At 46.0% G+C, this 23244-nt stretch overlaps 1 protein-coding gene across 3 annotated transcripts; it reads right to left on the bottom strand.

The window, feature by feature from the left end:
* Positions 1–2403: 2403 nt before the first annotated feature.
* On the bottom strand, positions 2404–22885 carry camkk2 (calcium/calmodulin-dependent protein kinase kinase 2). Of its 3 annotated transcripts, none has more exons than XM_029252811.1 (17): positions 22370–22885; positions 16901–17445; positions 12598–12645; positions 12108–12161; positions 11404–11455; positions 10974–11107; positions 10544–10580; positions 9228–9249; positions 9050–9138; positions 7994–8193; positions 7784–7837; positions 6837–6910; positions 6256–6343; positions 5918–6046; positions 4687–4787; positions 4282–4332; positions 2404–3647 (listed from the first exon to the last, which is right to left on the bottom strand). In XM_029252811.1, the coding sequence occupies exons 2-17, from the start codon at positions 17252–17254 to the stop codon at positions 3581–3583; spliced, it is 1554 nt and encodes a 517-aa protein (XP_029108644.1). In that variant the 5' UTR covers positions 17255–17445; positions 22370–22885; the 3' UTR covers positions 2404–3580. The 3 variants fall into 3 exon arrangements, with proteins under 3 accessions (XP_029108644.1, XP_029108645.1, XP_029108646.1); XM_029252812.1 differs by having other exon boundaries at positions 22378–22885; XM_029252813.1 differs by lacking the exon at positions 4282–4332.
* Positions 22886–23244: the final 359 nt, after the last annotated feature.

Genomic DNA, 23244 nt, shown 5'->3' with positions numbered 1-23244 from the left:
GTTTTAAATGTATCTTGGATTTGATACAATATTGAAATGAAAATTTTTTACAACACCTTATAGCTTAATTCCAGAGTTTTACACGAGCCACGCACAATGTCTACAACCGCTTGTCCCGAGCGGGGTCGCGGCAAAGCGGAGCCTAGCCCGGAAGCACGGGGAGCGGGGAACGCGCGGGGAGCGGGACGCCGCTCCGTCACAAGGCACCCCAAGCAGGACTCGAACCCCAGACCCACCACGCAGCAGGCCCTGGCCAAACTCGCTGCGCCCCCCATTTTTACAGAACGTTTCTTGTAAATAAATCTAAAGATGCGTGTATAATTTTTTTACTGCAGAAACTGGCACAACCTCACGAATGCTGCACATACTTACGTTTACCTGACGCTTTCTGCCAAAGCAACTTACAATTATTTACTCATTTATACAGCCGGGTAATTCTACTGAAGCGATTCAGGGTAAGCGCCTTGCTCGAGGGAGGGGTACGACAGCCAGAGGCGGGGCTCAAACCCGTGACCTTTCGATCCAAAGGCAGCAGCTCCAGCCACTACGCTACCAGCTGTCCCTTATGCACAGAACTGACCCGCAAGCAGGACTGAACAGGGGACTGAGGATAATGTATATTTACAGAAATTTAAAAGGCATTTTAATTTTAAAGTAGCTTAGAAAAAAATGAGTTATACTGTGAATCACTGTCCAGGAATCCTGCCCAGCACGTACCCTCTCTCACACCCTGTGCTGCCAGGATAGGCTCCGGACCACTGCAACCCCGCTTTGGACAAGAGCTTATTGATAAAGGGTGGATGGATGGAAGTGTCAGAGATGGTTTTATGTATTATAGCTTTATCCCAGGCTCTTACAGAACCTTATCTGCACATACCTGGAAGGACGACTCGCAGAGGTAGTCCTCGACTTACGACGCGACCCACAATGACCTGTAGCGGCAGGCTTTTGTCCGCTCACCCTTATTTATAATAATTATACAACCTGACTTTTGGTGATAACATCTAACGTCTATATTAATGCAACGTTTGCTCCATCTGCTGTACGATATCGACATACTGACTTGGTCAGTATGTCTATTGCAGACTGTGTTTAGTTACAAAAACATTTATTTACAGAACTTTCCTCTTTTTTTTTTTTTTTTTAACATTTTGCTTGTGAGTTTAATTTTCTTATTTTTTATAATGGCTAGCCAGCAAAAATGCATTATAGTGGTGCAGAAAAGAAAAGGCTAAGGAGAAAAAAAAAGATTAAAAATAAAACTAAAAAATAGGGAACTGTACTGTATCTATACTATTATGATTATTTGACATTAGTTTTATTTTAGCATAAATAATGTGTGAAAATAGTGGAAAAATATAAAAAAAAGCCGCATTATACGACACGTCACAAATGTTTAGATATACCCTCATGGTTTTTACATAATACACTACCAGGGTGTGTGTGACTTACAGGAGGTTGTCTGAACGGAACCCCGTCGAAAGTTTTTATAAATTGTGACTTTCAAATTATGGTCTCAGTTGTATTCGTAAGGTGAGAAGCCAGTGTATAAATGACATGGTTCAAACCATGCTTTCTCAGAGCTTATACTTTTTAGAAATTATTTTAGAAATTTAAAATTATGGTATACGTTTAAATTCAGCGTACTGCGGTACATGTATATTGGACGGTTTAAAGAAATCAGAATATGGCACAGTTTACAGTCCTATAACAACTCTTGCTAAAAGTAACTCCATTACGAATGAACAACAGAAATGCAACCAATCCACAAGGTCATGGATTCGCACCAAAAAGTCAAGTTCCTTATGCATAGTACAGTAGTAAGGTAAAAACAGCACGTTCAGTGTAAAAATTGTAGAGCTGTCTGAAATACGCAGAGCGACTTGCAGGAACAATAAAAAGCCAGAGTCTGCAGCAGGTTCCTCTGGTTCAACCCGTGTTCGAACTCCACGCCCGGCGAAGAAGAAGCGCCGACGGGTTCGCGTAGGCCTTCCGCAATCTCGGCCGCGACCACCGGTGCCCGACGTTACCCCACCGCTCAACGACAGGAACGGAGGGCGGCGGGCCGCCCCGACCGCGCGATCGCGCGTAAAGAAGCGCCGTAGAGCCGACCTCCAACGTTTAGAGCATCGCCCTCCTCATCGCTGCTCTCGTTATCTATCCAACTCATTCATGTACAGTGTTCGTGAAAAAGAAGTACTACGCGTCATACAAAATGTCAAATTATTTGCATATATTGTAGAACGCAGGTACAACATATGCAAAGAAGATACACGTCATATCTAAAATGTGTCCATTATATTTATACTAGATACATACTGTGACAAAACATATCGACTTAATATTTAATATATATATATATATATATATATATATATATATATATTTTACTTTACCCTCAACGGTGCATTAGACTACTGTGGCCATGGAAGTTTATATCGTCAAAAGTACACACACGGTGCTAAACATTAAATCAAACTATTTGTATTTCTAAAAAGTGAATTTCTTTATTTTGTAAAAGGAAAAAAAAAACGGACACGTGGCTTAGGGGTGGCAGCTACTGATGGAGAGCGCAAGGACTGCTCTTACCGCAGTACTTCACCTTGCTCTGCTCTAGACCTGTGGACACACTCTGCGGGAGAGTGTGCATTTTATTTCTAGTGCATTATCCTCCAGCTTAGACAGTAGATAAGCAGAATCTGTCTTTTATGAACCCAAGTGCAGAGTCACCTGTGGCCTAATAAAATGAAGAACAACACTTCATATAGCGGGCCGTCTGAACCCGAGCCCGTTTTACACCAATTGCCGATCGCAGTGTAAAAATGGACTCATAAGTGAGTAAGGTGAAGGTAAACAAGCTCCTGCAGTAAATCCGCTGGACCAGCGTTTGAAATACTGCAGGAAAACGTTTTAAGATCCCTTTTAAAAAAAAAAAAAAAAAGACCCGTTAGCTTTGTAGCCAAAGCATCGTGAGCAGACTTGGCCCCTTACATAAACGTTATGTATGATTAAATACCCAAGCTTATTAAATTCAAGAGCTCCACAACATTAAAGTGCCTGACTACAAAGCATTGCTGCAAGAAGCAAAAAAAAAAAACAAAAAAAACAACAAAAGCCTAAATACAGCGAAACAAAGACGCGTAACAATGTTTGAACGGGTGATGTGTGTCTAATGCATAATGCTGCGGTGTGGTCTCCCTCCTCCCTGCGCTACGCTCGTGTCCCTTTCGGAAATATGGTACAAAATCGGCCATCCTGGAGATGGTCCACACAGTCCGACCAGTCCGAATGCAAAAGGGAAAAGGCAGGACCTGGAAAAGCCCCCACACCCCCCATCAATCTCAGCGTGTGTGTGTGTGTGCGCGCCAGTATGCTGACACTTGTGTTAAAGGGGTGCAGACCTCGGCCCTCCTACAAGGGCTCGGCTGGTGGGTGGGGGCAGGGCGAGTTTCTAGACAACAGCGCGGGAAAACGTGTCATGCGGCTTCCGTGCATCCTGGTAGCGGGAGGGCGACGGTGACCCGCCCACCCGAACCTCCATCATTTCTCCAGCATCAGAGCGAGGCCCCTCCCCCAGGAATCAGGAGAGCACCTCGTCCTCGCTCACGAAGGGCAAGTCCATACTCCTCGCGACGTCCTCTTCCTTCCTGAGGGCGATAAGGAACACGAACTCATCAGGCCTTTTTATTTTGTCCCCTAGACTCTCCTACCGTTATTCCCAAGATGACGACCTCAGATCCATGTGCAAGATACCGTCCTCGTTTCTCCAAAAGTCACCGCAGAACGAAGCACATCGAGATTCCGAATTGCGTCCGTTTATCGTTCCCGCCTGAAGGCTCAAGGGGTCCGATTTAGAGCGACCGAGGCGCCTTTGGAAATGAGCGCTTTTCCTCGGAGCCCGAATACAGGACGTCCAACGGGATTCGTTCAATCTGGCGCCGTGTCCATTCTTACACATGCCTCTGAAATAACTCTTCCTATTTCCTTTACATGCCAGCGCTGCAGAAAATCCAGCAAGCCGTGAGTTGTACATTCAGGTCAGAGTCGAGAAGCGGTAATGCATTGGAGCACTTCATGGGGAGGGGGGGGCAGGATGAGAAGGGTTCGAGCACCTCATCGCTGCATGCGTAGCGATGAGGCGCTGTGTCGAAGCGACCGAGGACCCGTCTCATCTGCCGCTTTCATGCTGATCTACGGTTGGGCCGCAAACCCATGCATTCGGGGACTAGAACTCATGCAGTGTCGACCCGTGCGGCCGACCTCCAACCTATGACCCTTTACCTTTGGAGACTATGCATGTAGCAGTGCTTCACATTGCCTGCTCTGCCTCTGCTACAGCATGGGAGGGAAGAGCAACTGTGAACATTGGCTATTGCGAAAGATATTGTGAGTTCAGTAAATCCTAAAAGCCTCATGAGAAAACACACACACACACACACACTCAATCCCCCTTTCTCAGCTCAAATGTACAGTAAAAATCACAAACTATCCACATATCTGTACATTACTCACATTATGAAACCTAGCAGTCTATTCCCTTGAGCCTGTTTGCAGGCTCTCAGTGTGGAAGTTACAAGAACAAAAACACACAGAGTGTTATGCAGGAGTTCCCAAGGCTATTTGGAAGGGGGCGGAGCTACATCTAACAGTCCCGCGCTCAAGGAGACGACCCGTGTCCGTACTCACCCTAGCACGGCCCCCGGGCCTGACGGGTTGCGCTCCTCCCTCCTGGCCCAGTCAAAGGGGTTCCCGAAAGAGCGCTTGCGCAGCATGGTTCGCACCAGAATCTGCAGGGGGGGTTCGAATGGGATACTGAGACCCGATGTGACCTTCCCGTGGTGACACTAGTGCAAGCAACATTCTCAGAATGTCAAAGGCAGAAGTCAAAGAGTAAACAAAAAATTTAAAAAAAAAAAAAAAAAAATCAATCCTCATAATTCATTTAATAGAACACAAAGTACATTTACATTTATTTAGCAACAACTTTTCTCCAAAGCGACTTCCACTGGATACTGTGTAGTGTTACCAGCTCACACACTTTATTCACCACGGTCATTTACACTGCTAGATACACTACTTACAATGGGTCACTCATCCATACATCAGTGGAACACACAGTATGGGTGAACATGAACAGCATGTCTTTGGAGTGTGGGAGGAAACCAGAGCACCCGGAGGAAACCCACGCAGACACGGGGAGAACATGCAAACTCCACACAGACTGAGTGGGGATCAAACCCACGTCCTCCCGCACCACCCAGGCGCTGCGAGACAGCAGCACTACTCGCTAGATGAAGAAGCGGGTAACACTAAAGGAGATAACGTGCTGCCTGCAGTTCTGAAGGATGCAGGTTCAAATACTGCCTACTGCTGTACCACCCTTGAGCAAGGTACTTATCCTGAATTGCTCCAGTAAAAACTACCCAGCTGTTCAAATGGGTAAATCACTGTATGCAGCTTAACACTGAATAAATTTGGAGAAAAGTACCTAAATTAACAAATATAAACTTCCAAACTACAGAAGCACCGCCGCTGTGATATTCTACAATGCCCAGAAGGGGTGGGCAGCTATAGGTACTTAAGACCTCCCAGAGGTGTATTTTTCTCCCAGTACTTTGGCATCGGAGTTCTTTTGTTTTCCTTTCCTCAACTGCCAGACGGCTCATTTCAGATGAGTACTTTAGTAAACTGTCTTCGGTATTTACTCTTTGTCACTTGTGCTCTGTTGTTCAGCACTTTAAGAGCACTACATAAAGACAAACGGAACGAGAAGTCTCGAGACACACGCATATCCCTCTCCTCAGATATCTGACCTCTCTGTGATGTGCGAGTTACGCAGAGGTTTTTAACGAATTGGAAAAAAAATGTCAGTCGTGAATGATGCGGCGGAGGCCCGGCGAGGTCTGCAGGGACGTACCACGGTTGCCAGGCTGGGGATGTGCTTCACCGAGTTCTCCACCTCCTCCTCCGTCACCTCGATCAGCGTGCAGTGCTCCTCCTCGGAGGGAAGTGGCTCCGCCCCATTCCTGGTTACCCAAGAATGCACCTACACATCCGGACCCATAAGCACAGACCCTCGGCTGTAGTTCTTTGCAGTTTTTTTGCATTTCCCAAAATTGTTGCTCTTATTTCAGTTAAGCACAACTTTTCAGTAGAACTGCATGGCAAGAGGAGGACATCTATTAGCACGTATCAATACATTAGATGTGAAGCGAGCCTTGGCATGACATACAGGCACAAGAATTTATCCATCACCTTAATTTGGGGCACCGTTATTCTTGTTTCTGGATTCTTATCCAGCATCTTCAGGAGCAAGTCCTTCAAATCTTCTGAAACATCGACACTATAAGAATACAAAGACTGTCATTGCTTAGGCTAGTAAAAAAAAATAAAAAAAATACTGTAAAAATAGCATGTATTTGAAAAATTCAAAACTTTGATTTACTATAAGTTAGTGTGTGTATTAACAGTGAATGTGTGTGTGGTTCTTATTATTATTTTGAGGGCAATTTACTGAGCAATTTATTTTCCAACAGATCAAAAACTTTGTTGTTGAGTCATGTTGAGCTGCTGTGTGTTAATGTCCCAGCAGAGATTAACACACTATTATTCATATTAATCTTATTCTACCCCATCCTATATGAATTTAGCTTGGTGTCCCAATTAAAAATACAATTTACCACATTCGGAAACTGTCGAGTATGGAGCTGACCAAGGGCGTAAGTTTATCAATAAGTGCACCTGTGTTTTTTTTTTTTTTTTTGTGCAAATGTGTATTCTGTGTGTGTGTGTGTACATATCTATGTAATAGAGAATTTGTCAGAGCTGATACCCACTTCTCTGGCAGTTCCACGGGCTGAGTCCTGATCTTGTGGTGGAGACTCAGGATTCGTTCATCCATGAAGGGACACTGGGGGGTGGGGTGCGAGACAGCGAAATACTCATGAAACAAAGACCCTTTGCAAGAGCAGCTGGACCAACATGAACGACGTGAGTGAACTACTGGGCGCGCAATTCACCAGAACCACTTCGATTACCAAGGGCTCCGAACTCCGGGTGGCACAGCGAGTAGCGCTGCTGTCTCACAGCACCTGGGTGGTGCGAGAGAACATAGGTTTGATCCCCGCTCAGTCTGTGCGGAGTTTGCATGTTCTCCCCGTGTCTGTGTGGGTCTCCTCCGGGTGCTCTGGTTTCCTCCCACACTCCAAAGACATTCTGTTCAGGTTCACCCATAATATGTGAGTGACACAGAGAGTGTGTTCCACTGATGCTTGGATGAGTGACCCAGTGTGAGTAGTGTATCTAGCAGTGTAAGTCACCGCGGTGAATAAGGTGTGTGGGCTGATGACACTACATAGAGTTCATTGGGAGTCGCTTTGGAGAAAAGTGTCTGATAAATAAATATGCGGAAAATGGAAATTTGCTCACGACTTAGTTTCTAGTTAAATGTTAATAGCTCAACCAGCAGCCCAGACATTTATGGGGAAACTGAGAGGGACATAAACAGGAAGGTTCTGAGGAGGGGAAGTGCAAAGATCACTGATAAGCCAGTACATGTGAGGTCCACTTCCCTGGATTTGACCGACACGCCTGGTAAGCATTTTCCTTAAAAAAGTTCTCTTGGAACTTTTGCTTGAAGACAAAGCTAAGAAAAGAAAATTACTTTTGTCTTAGTTTAATCTTTTGTTAAAAGTATCAAAACATGAAGATTGGGGGGGAGGGGATACTATGGTAAAATTAACTGCCGATATGAAGTGTGTTTATATAGAAAGACACTAATTACCACTCCAAACACAAAACAATGCAGAGTTACTCCCATAGCCCAAACGTCCAAGGCCTGCAAGATAAACCAGAAAAAGGAAACAAGATGGTAATTATTGCAGCAAAAAAAACCTCAATCCAGATGTTCTACGGTACTTTAGAGGCGACGCTCTGCACGAGAGGGCCTTGGTGTGGCTGAGGAGTCCCGCGGGGGAAGCACAAGCCCACGTACCTTGCCGGAGAAGTTCTTCCTGGTCTCGCAAAGTGTCTCGGGGGCCATGAAGGCCGGAGTTCCCACGGTGCTGGTGAGCAGGGCGTCCGTGCCTTCGAACTGGTTACTGACCCCGAAATCGGCGATTTTTATGTGGCCGTCGTCACCCACCAAGAGGTTCGACGGCTTGATATCCCGGTGAATTATCTTCTGATAATGCACTATGAAGGGAAGAAAGGGTCAGGGGTTAGTTCGCAGTACATCACGATGGGGTTCCGTTCCAACAACCCTGTCAACTTCAGCAAAGGTCACATAGACCGTGCTGTATAAGCCGTATAAAGATATTTCAAAGAGCCGTATATATCATTTATATCATTATGTAACCTATAAATCATTTATATATCACACAAATAAAGAAATATCTAAATTATTAAGCTTTCATTGATCGTCACTCAGTGATAAAAGTGATTTGGATTTATGGACAAATCAAACTTCTGGCTTCAATTGTGCTAATAAGTTCAGGAATCGGTGTATTCAAATGAGAAGCTGCAGACAGTATTTCCTGATGGATGGCAAGGTGGTGCAGCGGGTAGCGCTGTTGCCTTACAGTGCCCGGGCTGTTTGAGCATAGCCTCGAATCCAGCTCGTTCTGAGTGGAATTCGCACGTTCCCCGTGTCGGTGTGGGTTTCTTCCGGGTGCTCTGGTTTCTTCCCACATGCATGTCCAACAACATGCAGTTCAGGTGAACGGGACATTACAAACTGCCCGCAGCGTGTACATGTGGCCGCTCTTCAACGAACTGCCACCCGGTGCAGTGCATAGCCCCCTTGGCTTTCACCCGGCGATTCCAGGATAGGCGCCGGATCGTGCGACCCCGGCCGGGAAACACGGCTAACGAAAGCAAGCGAGCGCTTCCTGTTATTACTGCTTCCACATTGAAATTGGAATTTTGGACTGCAAAAACAACACCGGGTAAATCCTGGCGGTGCCTTGGGTGCAGCCATCTGCCATAATAAAAATAAAGGAACTCGGGTCACAAGCGAAGGGCGATGTTTTTCGATGGGCGGCACACTCACAATACTCGATGCCCCTGAGCAGGTCCTGGAAGTAGAAGCGTGCCTGTTCCTCGTTCAGCGGTTTGTCCGTGGGCACTTCCATCACGGGCCTTCAGTTAGGGAGAAAAACAAGCATGTGTGGAGGCCACGTCACGATACGCAGCGATGCCTTAGTACAGCCGCAAAAAGGTACACTCACCCTCGCTTAACCAGCTCAAACACTGAAAAGGAGACAAATATTAGTATGTCACTTAGCTCAGTACCAACATGGTTATGAAGTGTAACAGAGCAGTTTCCATTTATGGTTATGGTGTTTACGCCGATGAGCCAAAACATTCAAACCACCTGCCTAATATTGCGTGGGGCCCCTCGTGTCGCCAAAACAGCCCTGACCCGTCGAGGCGTGGACTCCGCAAGAGCTCTGAAGGTGTCCTGTGGTATCTGGCACCAAGAGGTTAGCAGCAGATCCTGTAAGTCGTGTAAGTTGCGAGGTGGGGCCTCCGTGGATCGGACTTGTTTTTCCAGCACGCCCCACAGATCCAATCCGGGGAATTTGGATGCCAAGTCAACACCTTGAACTCTTTGTCACGTTCCTCAAACCATTCCCGAACAATTTTTGCAGCGTGGCAGGGTTCTACGGCAGCTCTTCTGTGGGATCGGACCGGACGGACTAGCCTTCGCTCCCCGCGAGCATCGGTGAGCCCGGGGCGCCCGTGACCCTGTCGCCGGTTCACCGGTCGTCCTTCCTTGGACCACCATCGGTAGGTACTAACCGCTGCATACCGGGAACAGCCCGCAAGACCCGCCGTTTTGGAGATGCTCTGACCCGGTCGTCTAGCCATCACAACTTGGCCATCGTCAAAGCCGCTCAGATCCCTCCACTTGCCCAACGCATCAAATTCAATAAGTGACTGTTCATTTGCTACCTAATATATCCCACCCCTGACAGGTGCCGCTGTAACTAGATCATCAGTTTTATTCACTTCACCCCTCAGTGGTTTTAATGCTGTGGCTGATCAGTGTACATCTTCCATATGTACACACGTAAAGCCGTATATGGATTTTACATATTTGTGTATGTAGCGCACGTGTACACCTGAATGTACTCCATATGCAGGTATGAATATACTACACATAGAGTTCTCCTCGAAAGTGTGTGAACCCTATAAGGATGGTCATTATTCTTGTATAAGATATTAAAATAACCTCATAAAATGAATAAATGACTATGATTTACACACTGAATTCTACTTACCTACTTGGTTTAACCAATGCAACTTTGAGTTCACTTATTTTCGCACCTGCACTACTTGTGTGTTTCTACTATACACGACTTCCTCTAAAGGAACATGATTTAATTGGTCATTACACACCTATTATTTCATGAGAAAAGCTGGTTCTCATTAAATAATTTTGTGGTAAAACTAAGGGACACAAGGGCTCCACACTTTCAAGCAGCTCTGTATGTATGTGAGGAAGGGTTGAGTGTATTAGGCAGGGCTTTGGGAAGGTTACCCATGTACAGATGGTCCTCACTGGGGTCATCCAGCACCTAGAGATGGGACAACAAAATAGTTGGTGAACTTCCACAAACTCACCCCAAGCAACCAATTTCACCTGCGCCCTGATTCCACTCTATCATGAAAAATAAAATCACTGTCCAACTTGAACAAAATGACCAAAAGCTGCAGGGTGGAGCTCGCAGGGTCAGAATCCATGCAAGAAGTCGCCATATGCGAACCAGCGGTCTGATGGTTTGGTTTGACCATCTGACCATCTGACCAGCTGGCTCCAGCAACCTGCGCAGTACACCGTGGGTTCTACACCAGGTCACGGCACATAAAGCAACACCGAAGTCCTAATTCCTGCCTCATTCCAACATGCCGTGCAGTACGCTGACTGTCCAACTGCCACAGTACGTGTCCACAATCGCCAGGCCTCGCACCTCCACGAGCTTCACCACATTCGGATGGTCGAGTTTCTTCAGGATGGCGATCTCCTGGTAAACTCGTTCCAGGGGCCCCTTGGGCTGGGCCGGGCCTTCGGGAGCCCCTCTGGCCCCTCTGGGAGGGGGCCGTCCTGGGCGGGAAGACAGGATTGGATTCAACTTCATATATGAAGTATTGATCTCAACAGTCAGGACCCCCATCTATCAGGATACCAGTGCGGGTCCTTAACCACTTCACTGCCCGTTAAAACCTTGATAACCAGGGAGCTGCACTATGGAGTTAAGGAGGGAAACAGTGGTGGACTGTATGTGAGATGGTCCACTTTCCATGGTCTCAGCTCTGAGCATCCCATAGCGGGGAGTTTGGCCCAGGGTGAATGGGCGCCACCCTGCTGGGACGTCCATCTGCTCCAAGTGGCTCACTTACTCGGAAAGCCGGCCTGCCGCATCAGTCGCTTCTTGGACAACACTTTCATCGCCTACAGGTAAGAGAATACAGAGAGATGAAGGGACAGAGGGAGAGAGGAAAAAACAAAGAAAGAAAGGAGAGAGGGGGAAAAAAAAAAAAAAAAAAAAAAAAATCACTGTCTTTCATTGTCCTCCTACTCTGGAAGGAAAAAAAAAAAAACACTATTCCAGCCATATCTTCTGTTACAGCAATGCTACAAATTCTTGATCCTTATGCTTGCATGTGGATGACATTTTTACTCTAGCAGGACATGCCCACTTTGTCCGTGCACTAAATATACCTAATAAAAATGGGGCGGCTGTTCAGACTCTGCACTTGAGATCTGTTTATACGCGCCATGAAGAGCAGGGAATTTACAAACAGCTCCCAAGGGGCTGCCGTCTTCCTTTTCCTCTCATGTACGCAATTGATTTTCCACTAAAATGAATTGAGTATAGATTTCTGATTTTTATTTTAATTAAGTTTCTCATAGCTCGGTGCATTTACAACCAGTTCCCGACAAGGTCACATAAAGCTGCTCTCAACCGTGTTCTCGCCATCTCCCGCGGATAATTGTGCGTTTTCCCCCCAAACCCGTCAACCAAAGGCTGTTTGGTCCCTCCGGCCGTGAAGGATAAACAATCTGCTCCTCTACCGTGTGGACAAAGCCCCTCCAAACTCACGTAATAGGTGTTGTCATCTTCGTTGTATGCCAGCTTGACAACCCCGTAGGAGCCCTTGGAAAGGATCGGGAGAGAGCAGAGGATGACAGGTTACATCTTCACGGTACCCCCCATGTTCACAAACACAAACAGACCAAAGAGCTGCGCTGGGTGGGAGCCGACCCAAGCACGTACCGGTAACCTCGCCTACTTCTCTCACACACACCGACACGTGCAGCCGCCCCCGCACGCACTCCAGTGGAGCGGACAGACTGGAAGGGCAGCAGGGGGTCCATTCCACACACACGCATAGACACAAAGATCAGAAAGACTCTTCTCAGCAGCCTCAAAAAGCTCCCAATTGTCTGTTCAGAACTCAGGTGATGAAGAAAAAGAGTCTATTTTTAAATTTAACCCCCCGCCCCCACCCTACAAACACTGTGAAATGGGAAGGTGGGAAAATGCAAATGAGGCCAGCAAAATGAGTTGTTTTCCTGCAGTTTCACGGTACCTTTCCGATCTCATCTTTCAGCTTGTACTGGTTCAGCTGCACACAGTCCTGTCAACGTGAAAAGGACAAACTCAGTGTACACACACACACACACACACACACACACACACACACACCTCTGGATTCCACAGGAGTGTCACATTTTCAACAAACATCACAGACATTATTAAAACACAGAAAAAGCAGAACAATCCATCATCACCTGTTCTGATACGACACCACTATTTCTACAGACTTATTGGGGGTTCATACAAAGTACTTCTTTGCAGGTCTCATATTCTGCACACACAGACACGTTAGGTAAACTACCGGGTTTCACTCTCGACTCACCAAAAGAAAAAAAAAAAAAAAAAAAAAACCACCCAGCGGAATCAGCAAAGAAAGGAAACACTACATCACACGTCAGCATACATTAATTCACAGTTTTACTTGCCTACTTACATTATTTCAAGTGTAATTTTTCATTTTAGAGTGAAGAAATAGCAGAGGTCTGAATACGGAAGCTCCTCCACTTACAAACACAACTGCGACCGGAAAATCTGTTCATAACGCAATCTGTTCATAACTCAATTTGTCCATAATTCCAAAGTCCGTTTTACCACTGTCACAATCAATAAAAGCTGGATTAACAGACATGTCTCTCTACTTATTCACTGGGTAGGTTCTGTAAAGACTTCATATAAAGATATAGCAAATAAAAAGAAGAGTTAAGACTATTTTTATCAATCCACCATTAGTAACTACTGTAGGGTCTTGATGGTCTGAAGCCTATCCCAGAAAGACACTGCATGAAGCGAGGTACACCCTGGGTACATCATGTCCACAGCTCCTATTCAATCCCAGATGCAGCCCAGTTCAACACGTCAGCATGTCCAGTGTTTGTGGGCTTTTGGGCATTGTCAGCTTTTTTAAATCTTTAAAAATCAGTAAATATTTAATAGCACAGATGCCCCTCAACTTATCTACAGGCAAGGTTCTGTAAAAATCTGAATATAGCTATAATGAATAGAAATCCTTACTGTAAGACTCATTTTTGAGAACTTTGAGTTATATTAATCTGATTGAAAATTTGGGGGGGAAAAAAAAAATCTTATTCAAAACCAGTTGTTAATCAATTCATCCCATAAATATGTGGAACGTTTTTCATCTTGGTGTTGCTCACCAATACTCACAAACAATCCACACAACCTGCAAACACTGTGGAATAGAGGTGAATTAGACTCCCTCTGGTTCCGTTTAGGTGTTTTTATTGCCCACGAATGACCGGAAGTGTACATCGCATTAACACCACAGCAGATAAATTGAGAAAAGAGAACGCTGAAGGAGGCAAAATTAAAAACGCATAAACAAACTGGAAAAAGTTTGTATCTTCGAAAGTCTGTAAGACAAGGAGCCAGTACACTGTCTTTATGCATATTACAGAGAATCCCCACCCTAAGACACTAACGTGGATCAGAGAAGTTCCACATAAAGCGAAAATGTAAAGTGAGAGTATTTTTCTCGGAAAACAATGGAAAAAAAAAAATTTGGACTGTTGTGACACGTTTAAACAATTGAAAAGCTTCACAAACTAACTTTTTTACTCTTATGCGGGGGTATATATGTCAGGAATACTTCATTAATTACCTTTCATATTCGTCTCGCTCTGATATATCTCATTCGCGCTGCATGATCATTACTAAACCAAATAACTAGAAATATGGATTTAAAGTTATTTCACTAATTTATTAAGTAAGTACTTGAACAAAATACATGGCGGCACAGCGAGTAGCTCCACCACCTTATAGCACCTGGTAGGTTCAAATCCACTCCAGTCTGTGTGGGTTTCCTCATGGTGCTCTGGTTTCCTCCCACAGTCTAAGAATACACATTTCAGGAAAACTGGAGATTTGAATTTCCTGTAGCGTAAAGCTACCCTGCAACGGACTGGTGTCCCATTCAGGATGTATTCCGGTTACTCTGGGATAGGCTCCGGACCAGGACTAGCAGACAATGAAAGTGAGTGACTGTTTAAGGATGCCGTCTAATATTATTGTGAGCGCAAGGAACCAAATGCACTACTAGAAGGAGGCAGCAAAAAACACACAGAAAACACACAGTACCGTAAAATAAGTACCAGTGTTTTTCATAAACATGTATTGTAATAAGACAGATTTTAAATGAAAAAAAAAAATTTTCTTTTTCATTAACTTTAAATTTGTAATTAAGATCCATCTTTCCGCAGGTCTAGTGATACGTCCGATTTGAGACTTGGCCACAAATAAGAAGCAGAGCATCATAGAGCAGGGACTATCTGTATTCCACTAACTGACATTATATGTGTTCCCTTTGTGGCTGTAATTGGAAGAGCAGATCAGTGGGGTTTTACAATAAGGCAATAATGTAAGATGTAAAGCCAGATGCTGACAAAAGTAGGCAAGTTTACCTGTGCATCAAAAACCTACAAAAAAACACAACAGAATACACACCTAAGAGCATGTTATCTTTCTTAAGTATTCTAGAGCATTCTGAAAGCAGTCACAAAAAGACAAACAATTTACTCTACAATTAGTAGGTCCAGCAGCAGAAAAGCATCACATCTACAACTAAGTCAGTAGGAACTTTCTGACCTAATAGCTTACCTTTGTTCATTTGGTCATTCTGGGTAGTCAAGGTCTCTATTCAGGGTTGGGCAACAAAGATGGGTTGTCTTTTCAATCAGTTTTATACAGATTTTGTTCTTCTATTTATGTTTCATCAAGTCTCTCATTTAAAAGTTCCACAAGAACTTTTTCCCCAGATGCAATGATTGGTCTTATTTCTATTCCAGATGTCACACAGAAGCTTAGTAATAGACTGAAAAATTCATGTTTATTATACTTCGAACCTCACGTTGTATATAAAGCATTATACTGTACAGACACCCCTTTACAAACTATATATCCAAAATTTCAGGTTACAACAGCTCTTGGCTATTGATACCCAATTTCCGATTTGCAGAACAAATTGAAAATATGTGTAATTTAAAAAATAAAAAAAAAAAAAAAAAAATTTGTGCATCATGCAAGTGAAGTGGAAGTGCAGTATTGCATTGTAATTGGGATATCTGCATCCAGAGCTGTGTTGGTGCGTTAGAAATGTGAAAGTTGCCTTAAGACAGCAAGGTGTTATGGGAAGTGTATGAATTCCAGAGGGCTTTCTGATGGGTATAATGGGCATATTATTTAAGAGAGAAGAGCAATTAGCAGGAAAAGAGCTGCTGTTGCTTATCAGGGTATGTATCTGCATTTTAGCAGCAGTGTGCAGTTTTAGAAAGTTGTTCACAATAAATGAGATGTGCTCAGTGATCCCTGCTTGGTTTATTGCTCATCCTGTGCAGAACTGATCAGCTAAAAAGTGGGAATTACCCAAGAGTTGTAACTCTAGAAAACTGCCCTGGGTTTTCCAAGCATGGTCAGGAACCAGGACTGAAAAGGTGACAAATATAATGCAGTTTTGCATCGTTTTCTGAGATGCATGCTGCTTTGGAGAAAAGCATCTGCTAAAAAAATGCAAATATGTTTCATACTGTACTGAAATCATGGCTTGACGGTTATATAGATGTTTTACAGCATTCTGGTGATATCTGGGAAAACTGGTTTAGGGTTTTCAGATGGGCTAAGAACAAATTATTTTCCTCATTTAACATAACAGGAAATAGGCTTTCAGCATCCACACCATTTTCAGCAATGGATTAATTTCGTAAATCAATGGACACCTGAAGTAAAGTTTCAGTTTTACCACTGAGACAAACTGTATCCTTTCTATGCTTTAGACAGTTTATCTAGTACAATTAATTTCAAGACAGAGGGCAGCTGGTAGCATAATGGTCAGCACTGGTCACTGGTACATTTGGACCCAAAGGTCGCAGGTTCGAGTCTCACCTCCAGCTGTAATGCACTTGAGCAAGGTACTTACTCTAAAATTGCTCCAGTAAAATTACAATTATTTGCCCCTTTATACAGCTGGGTAAGTCACTTTGGAGAAAAGCATCAGCTAAATTAAGTAATGTTAATGTATGACTGTTGCAGGAGTGGATCCTCCTTGGTTACTAAGCAGGCTGGCGGGTGGGAGAGAGAGACAATAAAGGAACTCTTCTTGAGCGAGATTTACAAGTCAGACTGCACCTCTAGTCCATGTCAGCAGGTACTGTACACCTGTGGCTGCCACTTCTATAAAGACGACTGAAGCTCTGCCAGCATCAGCTGAATGCGTGTTGTGTAATTCAGCACTCGCTGTATTCATGAATGTTTCATATTTACTGAGGTGGGGGGGGGGGGCATACCTGCAGGTCAGTGATGGAAACCCTGTGGGACTCCACAGTAGGCCTGCGGGGGAGGCGCGGGGATGAGTGTGGCGATGTGATGGGAGAGTAGGGCAGAGATGGGTAGATGTAGCGGCCGTTCATGAGGCCAGGCGAGCCGCAGGGCGAGGTAGCTGGAGGCGGCCGCTCCTGCAGGGAAAGCTTTCGGTCCGACAGGCTGAGTCGGGCCCGAGACTCCTGGACCCCAGGGAGGGGCGGAGCCGCCGGCTCCGGGGACACGCCGCTGTCCATGTCTTCGACCTCGTCTTCATCCTGGGGAGCGGCGCTGGGGGGGGCGCTGGGGTCGTACTCGGTCACCACGATGACGGACTCCATGGTCACGGGTTGCTGGTGGCAGGGCGGTTCAACCGGCGAGCGCGTGTCGGGGGCGGTGGTTTGCTTTAGCCGTGGTCATGGAGGCTGGGTGACAGGTGCTCAGTAGAGGGCCAGGGGCGCACGCAGGGAACCATGGCGCCCCCCCGTGTGGCCTCCCAGCCGCTCCTCCATCAGGATCTCACGTAGCCAGACTAGGAAACAGACAGAGCACCGTCTTTTTAGCAGAGGCTCTTACGGGACAAACCTGTTTCTTCTGCCACTGGCACCGCTGAGCCCCGATCGCTCCCGTCGTCCAAACTCCACCGCAGGGTAAATATAATGCAATGTCCAGGAATGCTGAGCTCCAGTCTGGATGGACAGTAAAACCAACAGTTACAAAAGACACGGACGTGAACCAACTCCCCATTGCTATGCAACACCGTATCAGTCGCTGAGATCATCATCCTCCTCCTCCTCGTCCAAGTGGATCATCCATACGGTCCTCAGCGGCCATCAGCGTCCTACAGCCCCCACCAAGGGCAGAGCTTTCCTTCTCCAAGTCACCCCTCAACAAGATCACAACACCTACACGCAGCTAACACGCTTTTCAGAGTCTCTTAGCAACAGGTGTAGGTGTTTGCCGGAACCACATCACATTCGTAACTGTGCCAATTGCATAACGATTTTAATTGTTGGGGGGGGAGAAAAAACTGGCAGTTGGAGAAGAAATGGTCTTTTTTCCTACTCCCACAAGTGGGGAAAACAGAAAAGCACAACTGGAGGTTTAGGAGCAGCAGCACAATGCAATGAGGAGCTCAACACAGGACATCACTGCCACCCCCCACGTAAGGGTGTGTGTTCGCTACAGGATGGTCCTCACACAGTTTTTACCCTGCTGCTGGTCAGCACATAAAGGTGGGGTTAAGGATGCAAAGTGAGGGATTCCAGTACTTCTTTGTACAGAACTAGACCAGGAAAGAGGGTTGGGGGGGGGGGGGGGGCGGACAAACGAACAAACTTTGCACACCAACACTGAACATGGTGGTAAAGCGGACAAAAATACAGTGTAGATGACAGTGAAAGGTGATTAACTTGAACAAGAACTTTTTCCCCCTGGGTGCGAGAGAGAGAGAGAAAGTGTGTGCCTGGACAGATGGGGCCCTTCATATCAGTCTCTCTCACACACACACACACAGCTTTCTTTCACAACCCAGCGACAGGCATTTCTTGGGTTTTATTTAGTTAACAAAAAAAAAAAAAAAAAAAGAAAGGAGATTTTTTTCCCCCCCCCCCATTTTCAACGGTCATTAAGCCCATGGTCAGGTGCCCTTTCTGTGGCTCAGCACAATTAAAGGAATTTCAAAAAATTAAAAACTTTGGCAGTGTAATATCGGACTTTTACATGCTAAACGTGAATAAAAAGTTTCTTCAAGTTATTCACGTCAGGACGTCTGGGCAGCGATGGCGCAGCTCGAGTGCGAATGTGTGTCACCCACATTATGGAACGGGGGCTCTCTGTGGCCCAGGCTAGTAAGTGAGCAAAGTGAAGAAGGGACTAGAAGGTGTTAGAAGGTAACTGAAGATGCTGGACATGACTAGAAGGGAATGTGATGTGAGGTACTAGAAAACAATGGAAGGGACTAAAAAGGGACTAAGATGATAGAACACGTTCAAAAGGACTGGAAGATGACAGAAGATTCTAGAAGGGACTACAAAGTGCTACAAGGGATTATGGAGCATTCAAAAGGACTGAAAGGCATTAAAAGGTACTAGAAGGGGCTGCGAGGCGCTAGAAGTGAATGGAAGGTGCTAGAAGCGATGTGGGTGAGCAAGGAGAGTTACACACAGACAACGAGAACCAAGCGCAGTTCCAGTACGTTCCAACAAAAGGTCCTCCACGTTGAAATTCCCACCACGGCTTATGCTCTCCGGCGAACATGAGCGGTTAAGGGAAAGCGTGCGCGGTTTCCGGCACATAAAACAAAAAGGCAGTTTGTGCACCGCTCCCGCCGGGACCTCGTGCCGCACGCACACCACGCACCGTCTCGACCGGGTGCTGCGAAGCTCAGGGTGCGAACGTTGTCATCTGTCGGAGCAGGTGTTTAACAGGGGCCCGAACCCGTCCAACTTCTGCATCCAGCGCGGCTATTTTAATCTCGGTGGCGCCGCCACCGCCCGTGCGCAGCGTGACCTACTTTGATCTTTGATGGAAATCTTCAGCGCCGTGGTCTCTTCCATCAGCATGTGTGTCAGAGCAAAAGCACACTGAGACACGCACGCACACACACACACACAATGCATGTCTAGGGGAGGGAGGACATACACAGATACGGTAACCAAGGTCACAAAGGCCGAGCTCGGAGCAACGGTCCAGGAGCAGCGGCTATAGGGGCATCTGGTAGCGCAGTTGTTTGAGTTATTGCCTTTAGACCCAAAGGTTAGAGGTTTGAATCCCGCCTCCAGCAGTAGCACCCTTAAGCAAGGCGCTTACCTTAAATTACTCCAGTTGTATAAACAGCTAAATAACTGTAAGTCACTTTGGAGAAAAGCGTGAGCTCAATGAACAGATGTACTGAAGGTACCGTGTGTGAACACTGCGGACCTCATTAACACCCCAGTGGCGAAGTCTGGGCTTCCACAGAAACCAGTGCCTTGTCCCAGAAAATAACAGCTGTTAGTATTATCTTGCTCCAGATGTCAGCTCTGTAAAAACACCCGAGAGATTCCTGCATGGGAGGAACCGCTCCCAGTGTGGGGGTGGGGGTTGACGGGGGGCCTGAGAGTAATTTAAATTTAAAAAAAGAAGCACAAAAACAGAGGATTGGACCATCTGGTGCAGGAGATCACCAAGCGTAGAGGAAAAGAGAAGCCCTACTAAAGGGTTCCTCTACGCTACCAGAGAAGAGCTGCGGGGGCTTCAGAAGCTGAACCATCCAGGTTCATAGAGTCTCCTTGGAGGAACATCTGTAGGCTCCACTGGCTTTGCTGGAATCCATTTACATTTATCTAACACTTTTCTTCAAAGCGACTTACAGTGTTAAGATACTTACAATTATTTACCCATTTATACAGCTGGGTAATTTTACTGGAGCAATTTAAGGTAAAGTACCTTGATCAAGGGTAATACAACTGGAGGTATAAATCAAACCTGTAACCTTTAGGTCCAAAGGCAGCAGTTCTAACCATTACGCTAGCAGCAGTCCCACCGATTTATCGTTACTGCATTATTCATATTTTTATACATTTATGCATATTTACTGAACATTTGTGGTCGGTTTATTGGTGTTGCATTTATTGTTGGTGTATGGATTCCATTGTACTTCCTACACATGAGAACAAATTTGACTGGAATAGAAATCAAACTCACACACTGACGTGAATTCCAGTTTTCTGGATAAAGCAAACGAAAAATGCAACAAATTCCTTAAGTTATATACCACATTTGAATTCAACTTAGTTTTTTCACAAAGAACCAAAAATCAGAAACACTGCACTTTTTCAAACAGGAAAGTAATACTGTATAAGGGGGGAAGAAAATTGATTCTTCAACTGAGGATTTACAGCCCTTATGGACCTAAAATATTTTTTGTTCTGACTGCTGGGACCTTGAGCTTAGGAAATAACTGAACAGCATACAGTATTGGGAACAATTATCATTTCCTGCTAAAACTCCTCTGTACCCCCACAGGTACAACACAGATATGTGCTGCTACAAGATGTCACAGTAAAGCCAGGTGAAATGGGGGGGGGGGATGACACAAAATCACTTCCTCTAAAAGGAAATTTATTGCCACTGAACAAACATAACTTTACATCATTCTTCCAATTTACATCCATTGACTATTATACGTTTAGCTGATGTTCTTCTCCAAAGTCACTTACAATGTGAAGCTACTTATTTATTTACCCATTTATGCAGCTGGGTAACTTTACTGGAGCAACTTATTTTACGTACCTTGCTCGAGGGTCCTACAGCTGGAGGTGGGATTCGAACCTGCAACATTGGGGGTCTTAAGGCAGCAGCTCTAGCGATAATACTAGCAACCCCAAGGAAAAGTCTACGGATAAAATGGTGAATAAAACTTCTTGTATTTTCTTCTTTCATTTATTAAGTGCTTTATTAATTTAATGTCTCACTGTTTATGCTTATAGGCTTTTTCAATTATTACTGAAGCTTATTTTAATTGTAATGTATAATAGGTGACATTGCAAATGAATCATTTAAATCCACTTCTCATCACTGACGGCGCACTTGAATTGAAATGAATCGCGATAAATTTAAAAAATGAGGTTCCAGACCAAGAGGCTCAGATGAAACCGGCTTCCCTGGAGGCGCGCGCGCGCGCGCGCGCACACACACACACACACACACACACACGCACACACACACCACTTTCCCAAAGGATGCTCTCAGTGACCTGGTTCTGTCAGCGCCACGGAAACTCTTCGGTCCTTAGGACCCGGCGGACACCCTCGCTGCCGTAGTACAGTACAGTGTGCGCGCACGCACGCGCACACGCACACGCATAAAAAATAACCAGTGGGACGGCTATTGACAGCGTCCCTCTGTGTATTTTTGCGTCCTCCAGAGGAAAAAAAAATACAACGCCGTGGACGACCACACCATAAAGCAGGCCGTATTGTATAAATACAAGACGCGTCTGACCGTGACGTGTCACGGGCCGCATAAATCATCACTTTATGATCCACATATTTCAACGAAACATCACTTTTTATGAGCCTTAACACCCGAGAGGTGTATATTATATACTCAAACCGGCCCGGGGGTGGCTGTAATTTACTGCTCATCATATTTCCGTCTTCCTCTAGCCTCCGTGTGCGCGCGTCTGCCGAAAAAGCCACAAGAGCAGGACGCGCACTGGAGCGACGCGCCACTGGCTGGCGCCAGACGGAAGCAGCGGCCACGCGCCGACACATCCGCACGCTCCAGTCGCCCAGCTGCTCCTTCTGCTCCCGTAGCTACGCAGGAGAGTCTCGCAGCACGACGGCGCGGAGGAGAGAGCGCCCAGTGTTTCCCCCTTAGACAATACAGCAACTTTCTCACGTGACTCGATAAACAAAAGCACATGATGCGCGCGCTCAGCGTGTCTGTGACCCCCCGGCGCGCTCCCTTACCTCCTCACCTGGCTGCCGATGGCAACGATGGCACGATAGCGTCCGTTGCGCGCCGATACCCGCCCGGGCAGCTCGTCCTCCCTCGGCGTGTTCCCCCGCATATCGCGCTGCCCATACAGGGCGAGCGGAGGGAGCGCAGCTCTGATAGGCGGCGGAGACCCTCAGACGGACCAATCCGACCTGGCGAACGGCAGCCCCCCGCGAAGGGGAGCGGGGCGTCCGCCTGCCTGGCCGTTTCGCTGCGCTGCGCTTCGCTTCGTCTTATCTCACTAAACACGCCGCGATATTTCTTCCCCCCCGTCAATGTATTGGAGCTCCGTGATGCGACCTAAAACGCGTGCTGTGGTGCCGCGCTCTGCACGCGCACGTTGTTGTGTAACCACTGCGCGAGAAAACAGCTCGAGCTCGGCGCCGCGCGCGCGTTTCATCCGCCGTGAGACATCGAGCGGATCGATAATTCCGCTTTTGTCGTCTTGATGGGTGTGCGCGCGCGCTCAGCCTCTGTCCGTAACACACCCTCTGCCTGTACTCTAGAACAGTGTGGCGAGTTACTGTGTTTTAAGTAGCCCACAATGGGAATGGGGTGAAACCCCTCTACTCACTACTGTGACTTTACTCCTCCCTGTGGTGCCACACACATTTGATTTACTCTACATGATGTACAGATACTTCAGTAAATAACTGGGAATATAATGTGCTCTTTTCGCACTGCTTAATTAATATTTACCTTAGTATGATCTTCAAACAACTGCCATACATGAAGGCATCAACCTGGTTATGTATGAACAGTTTAGATATTAAGGATAATCCAAAACCACAGGTGAGTAAGTGTCCAGTTCTGGGAAAGGAAATTGTTAATTTGCGTTGATGTGGCT

The sequence above is a fragment of the Scleropages formosus genome, chromosome 6, assembly GCF_900964775.1.
Source record: "Scleropages formosus chromosome 6, fSclFor1.1, whole genome shotgun sequence".
In the NCBI taxonomy this organism is placed as follows: Eukaryota; Metazoa; Chordata; class Actinopteri; order Osteoglossiformes; family Osteoglossidae; genus Scleropages; species Scleropages formosus.
This window is presented reverse-complemented; position numbering and strand designations above follow the sequence as displayed.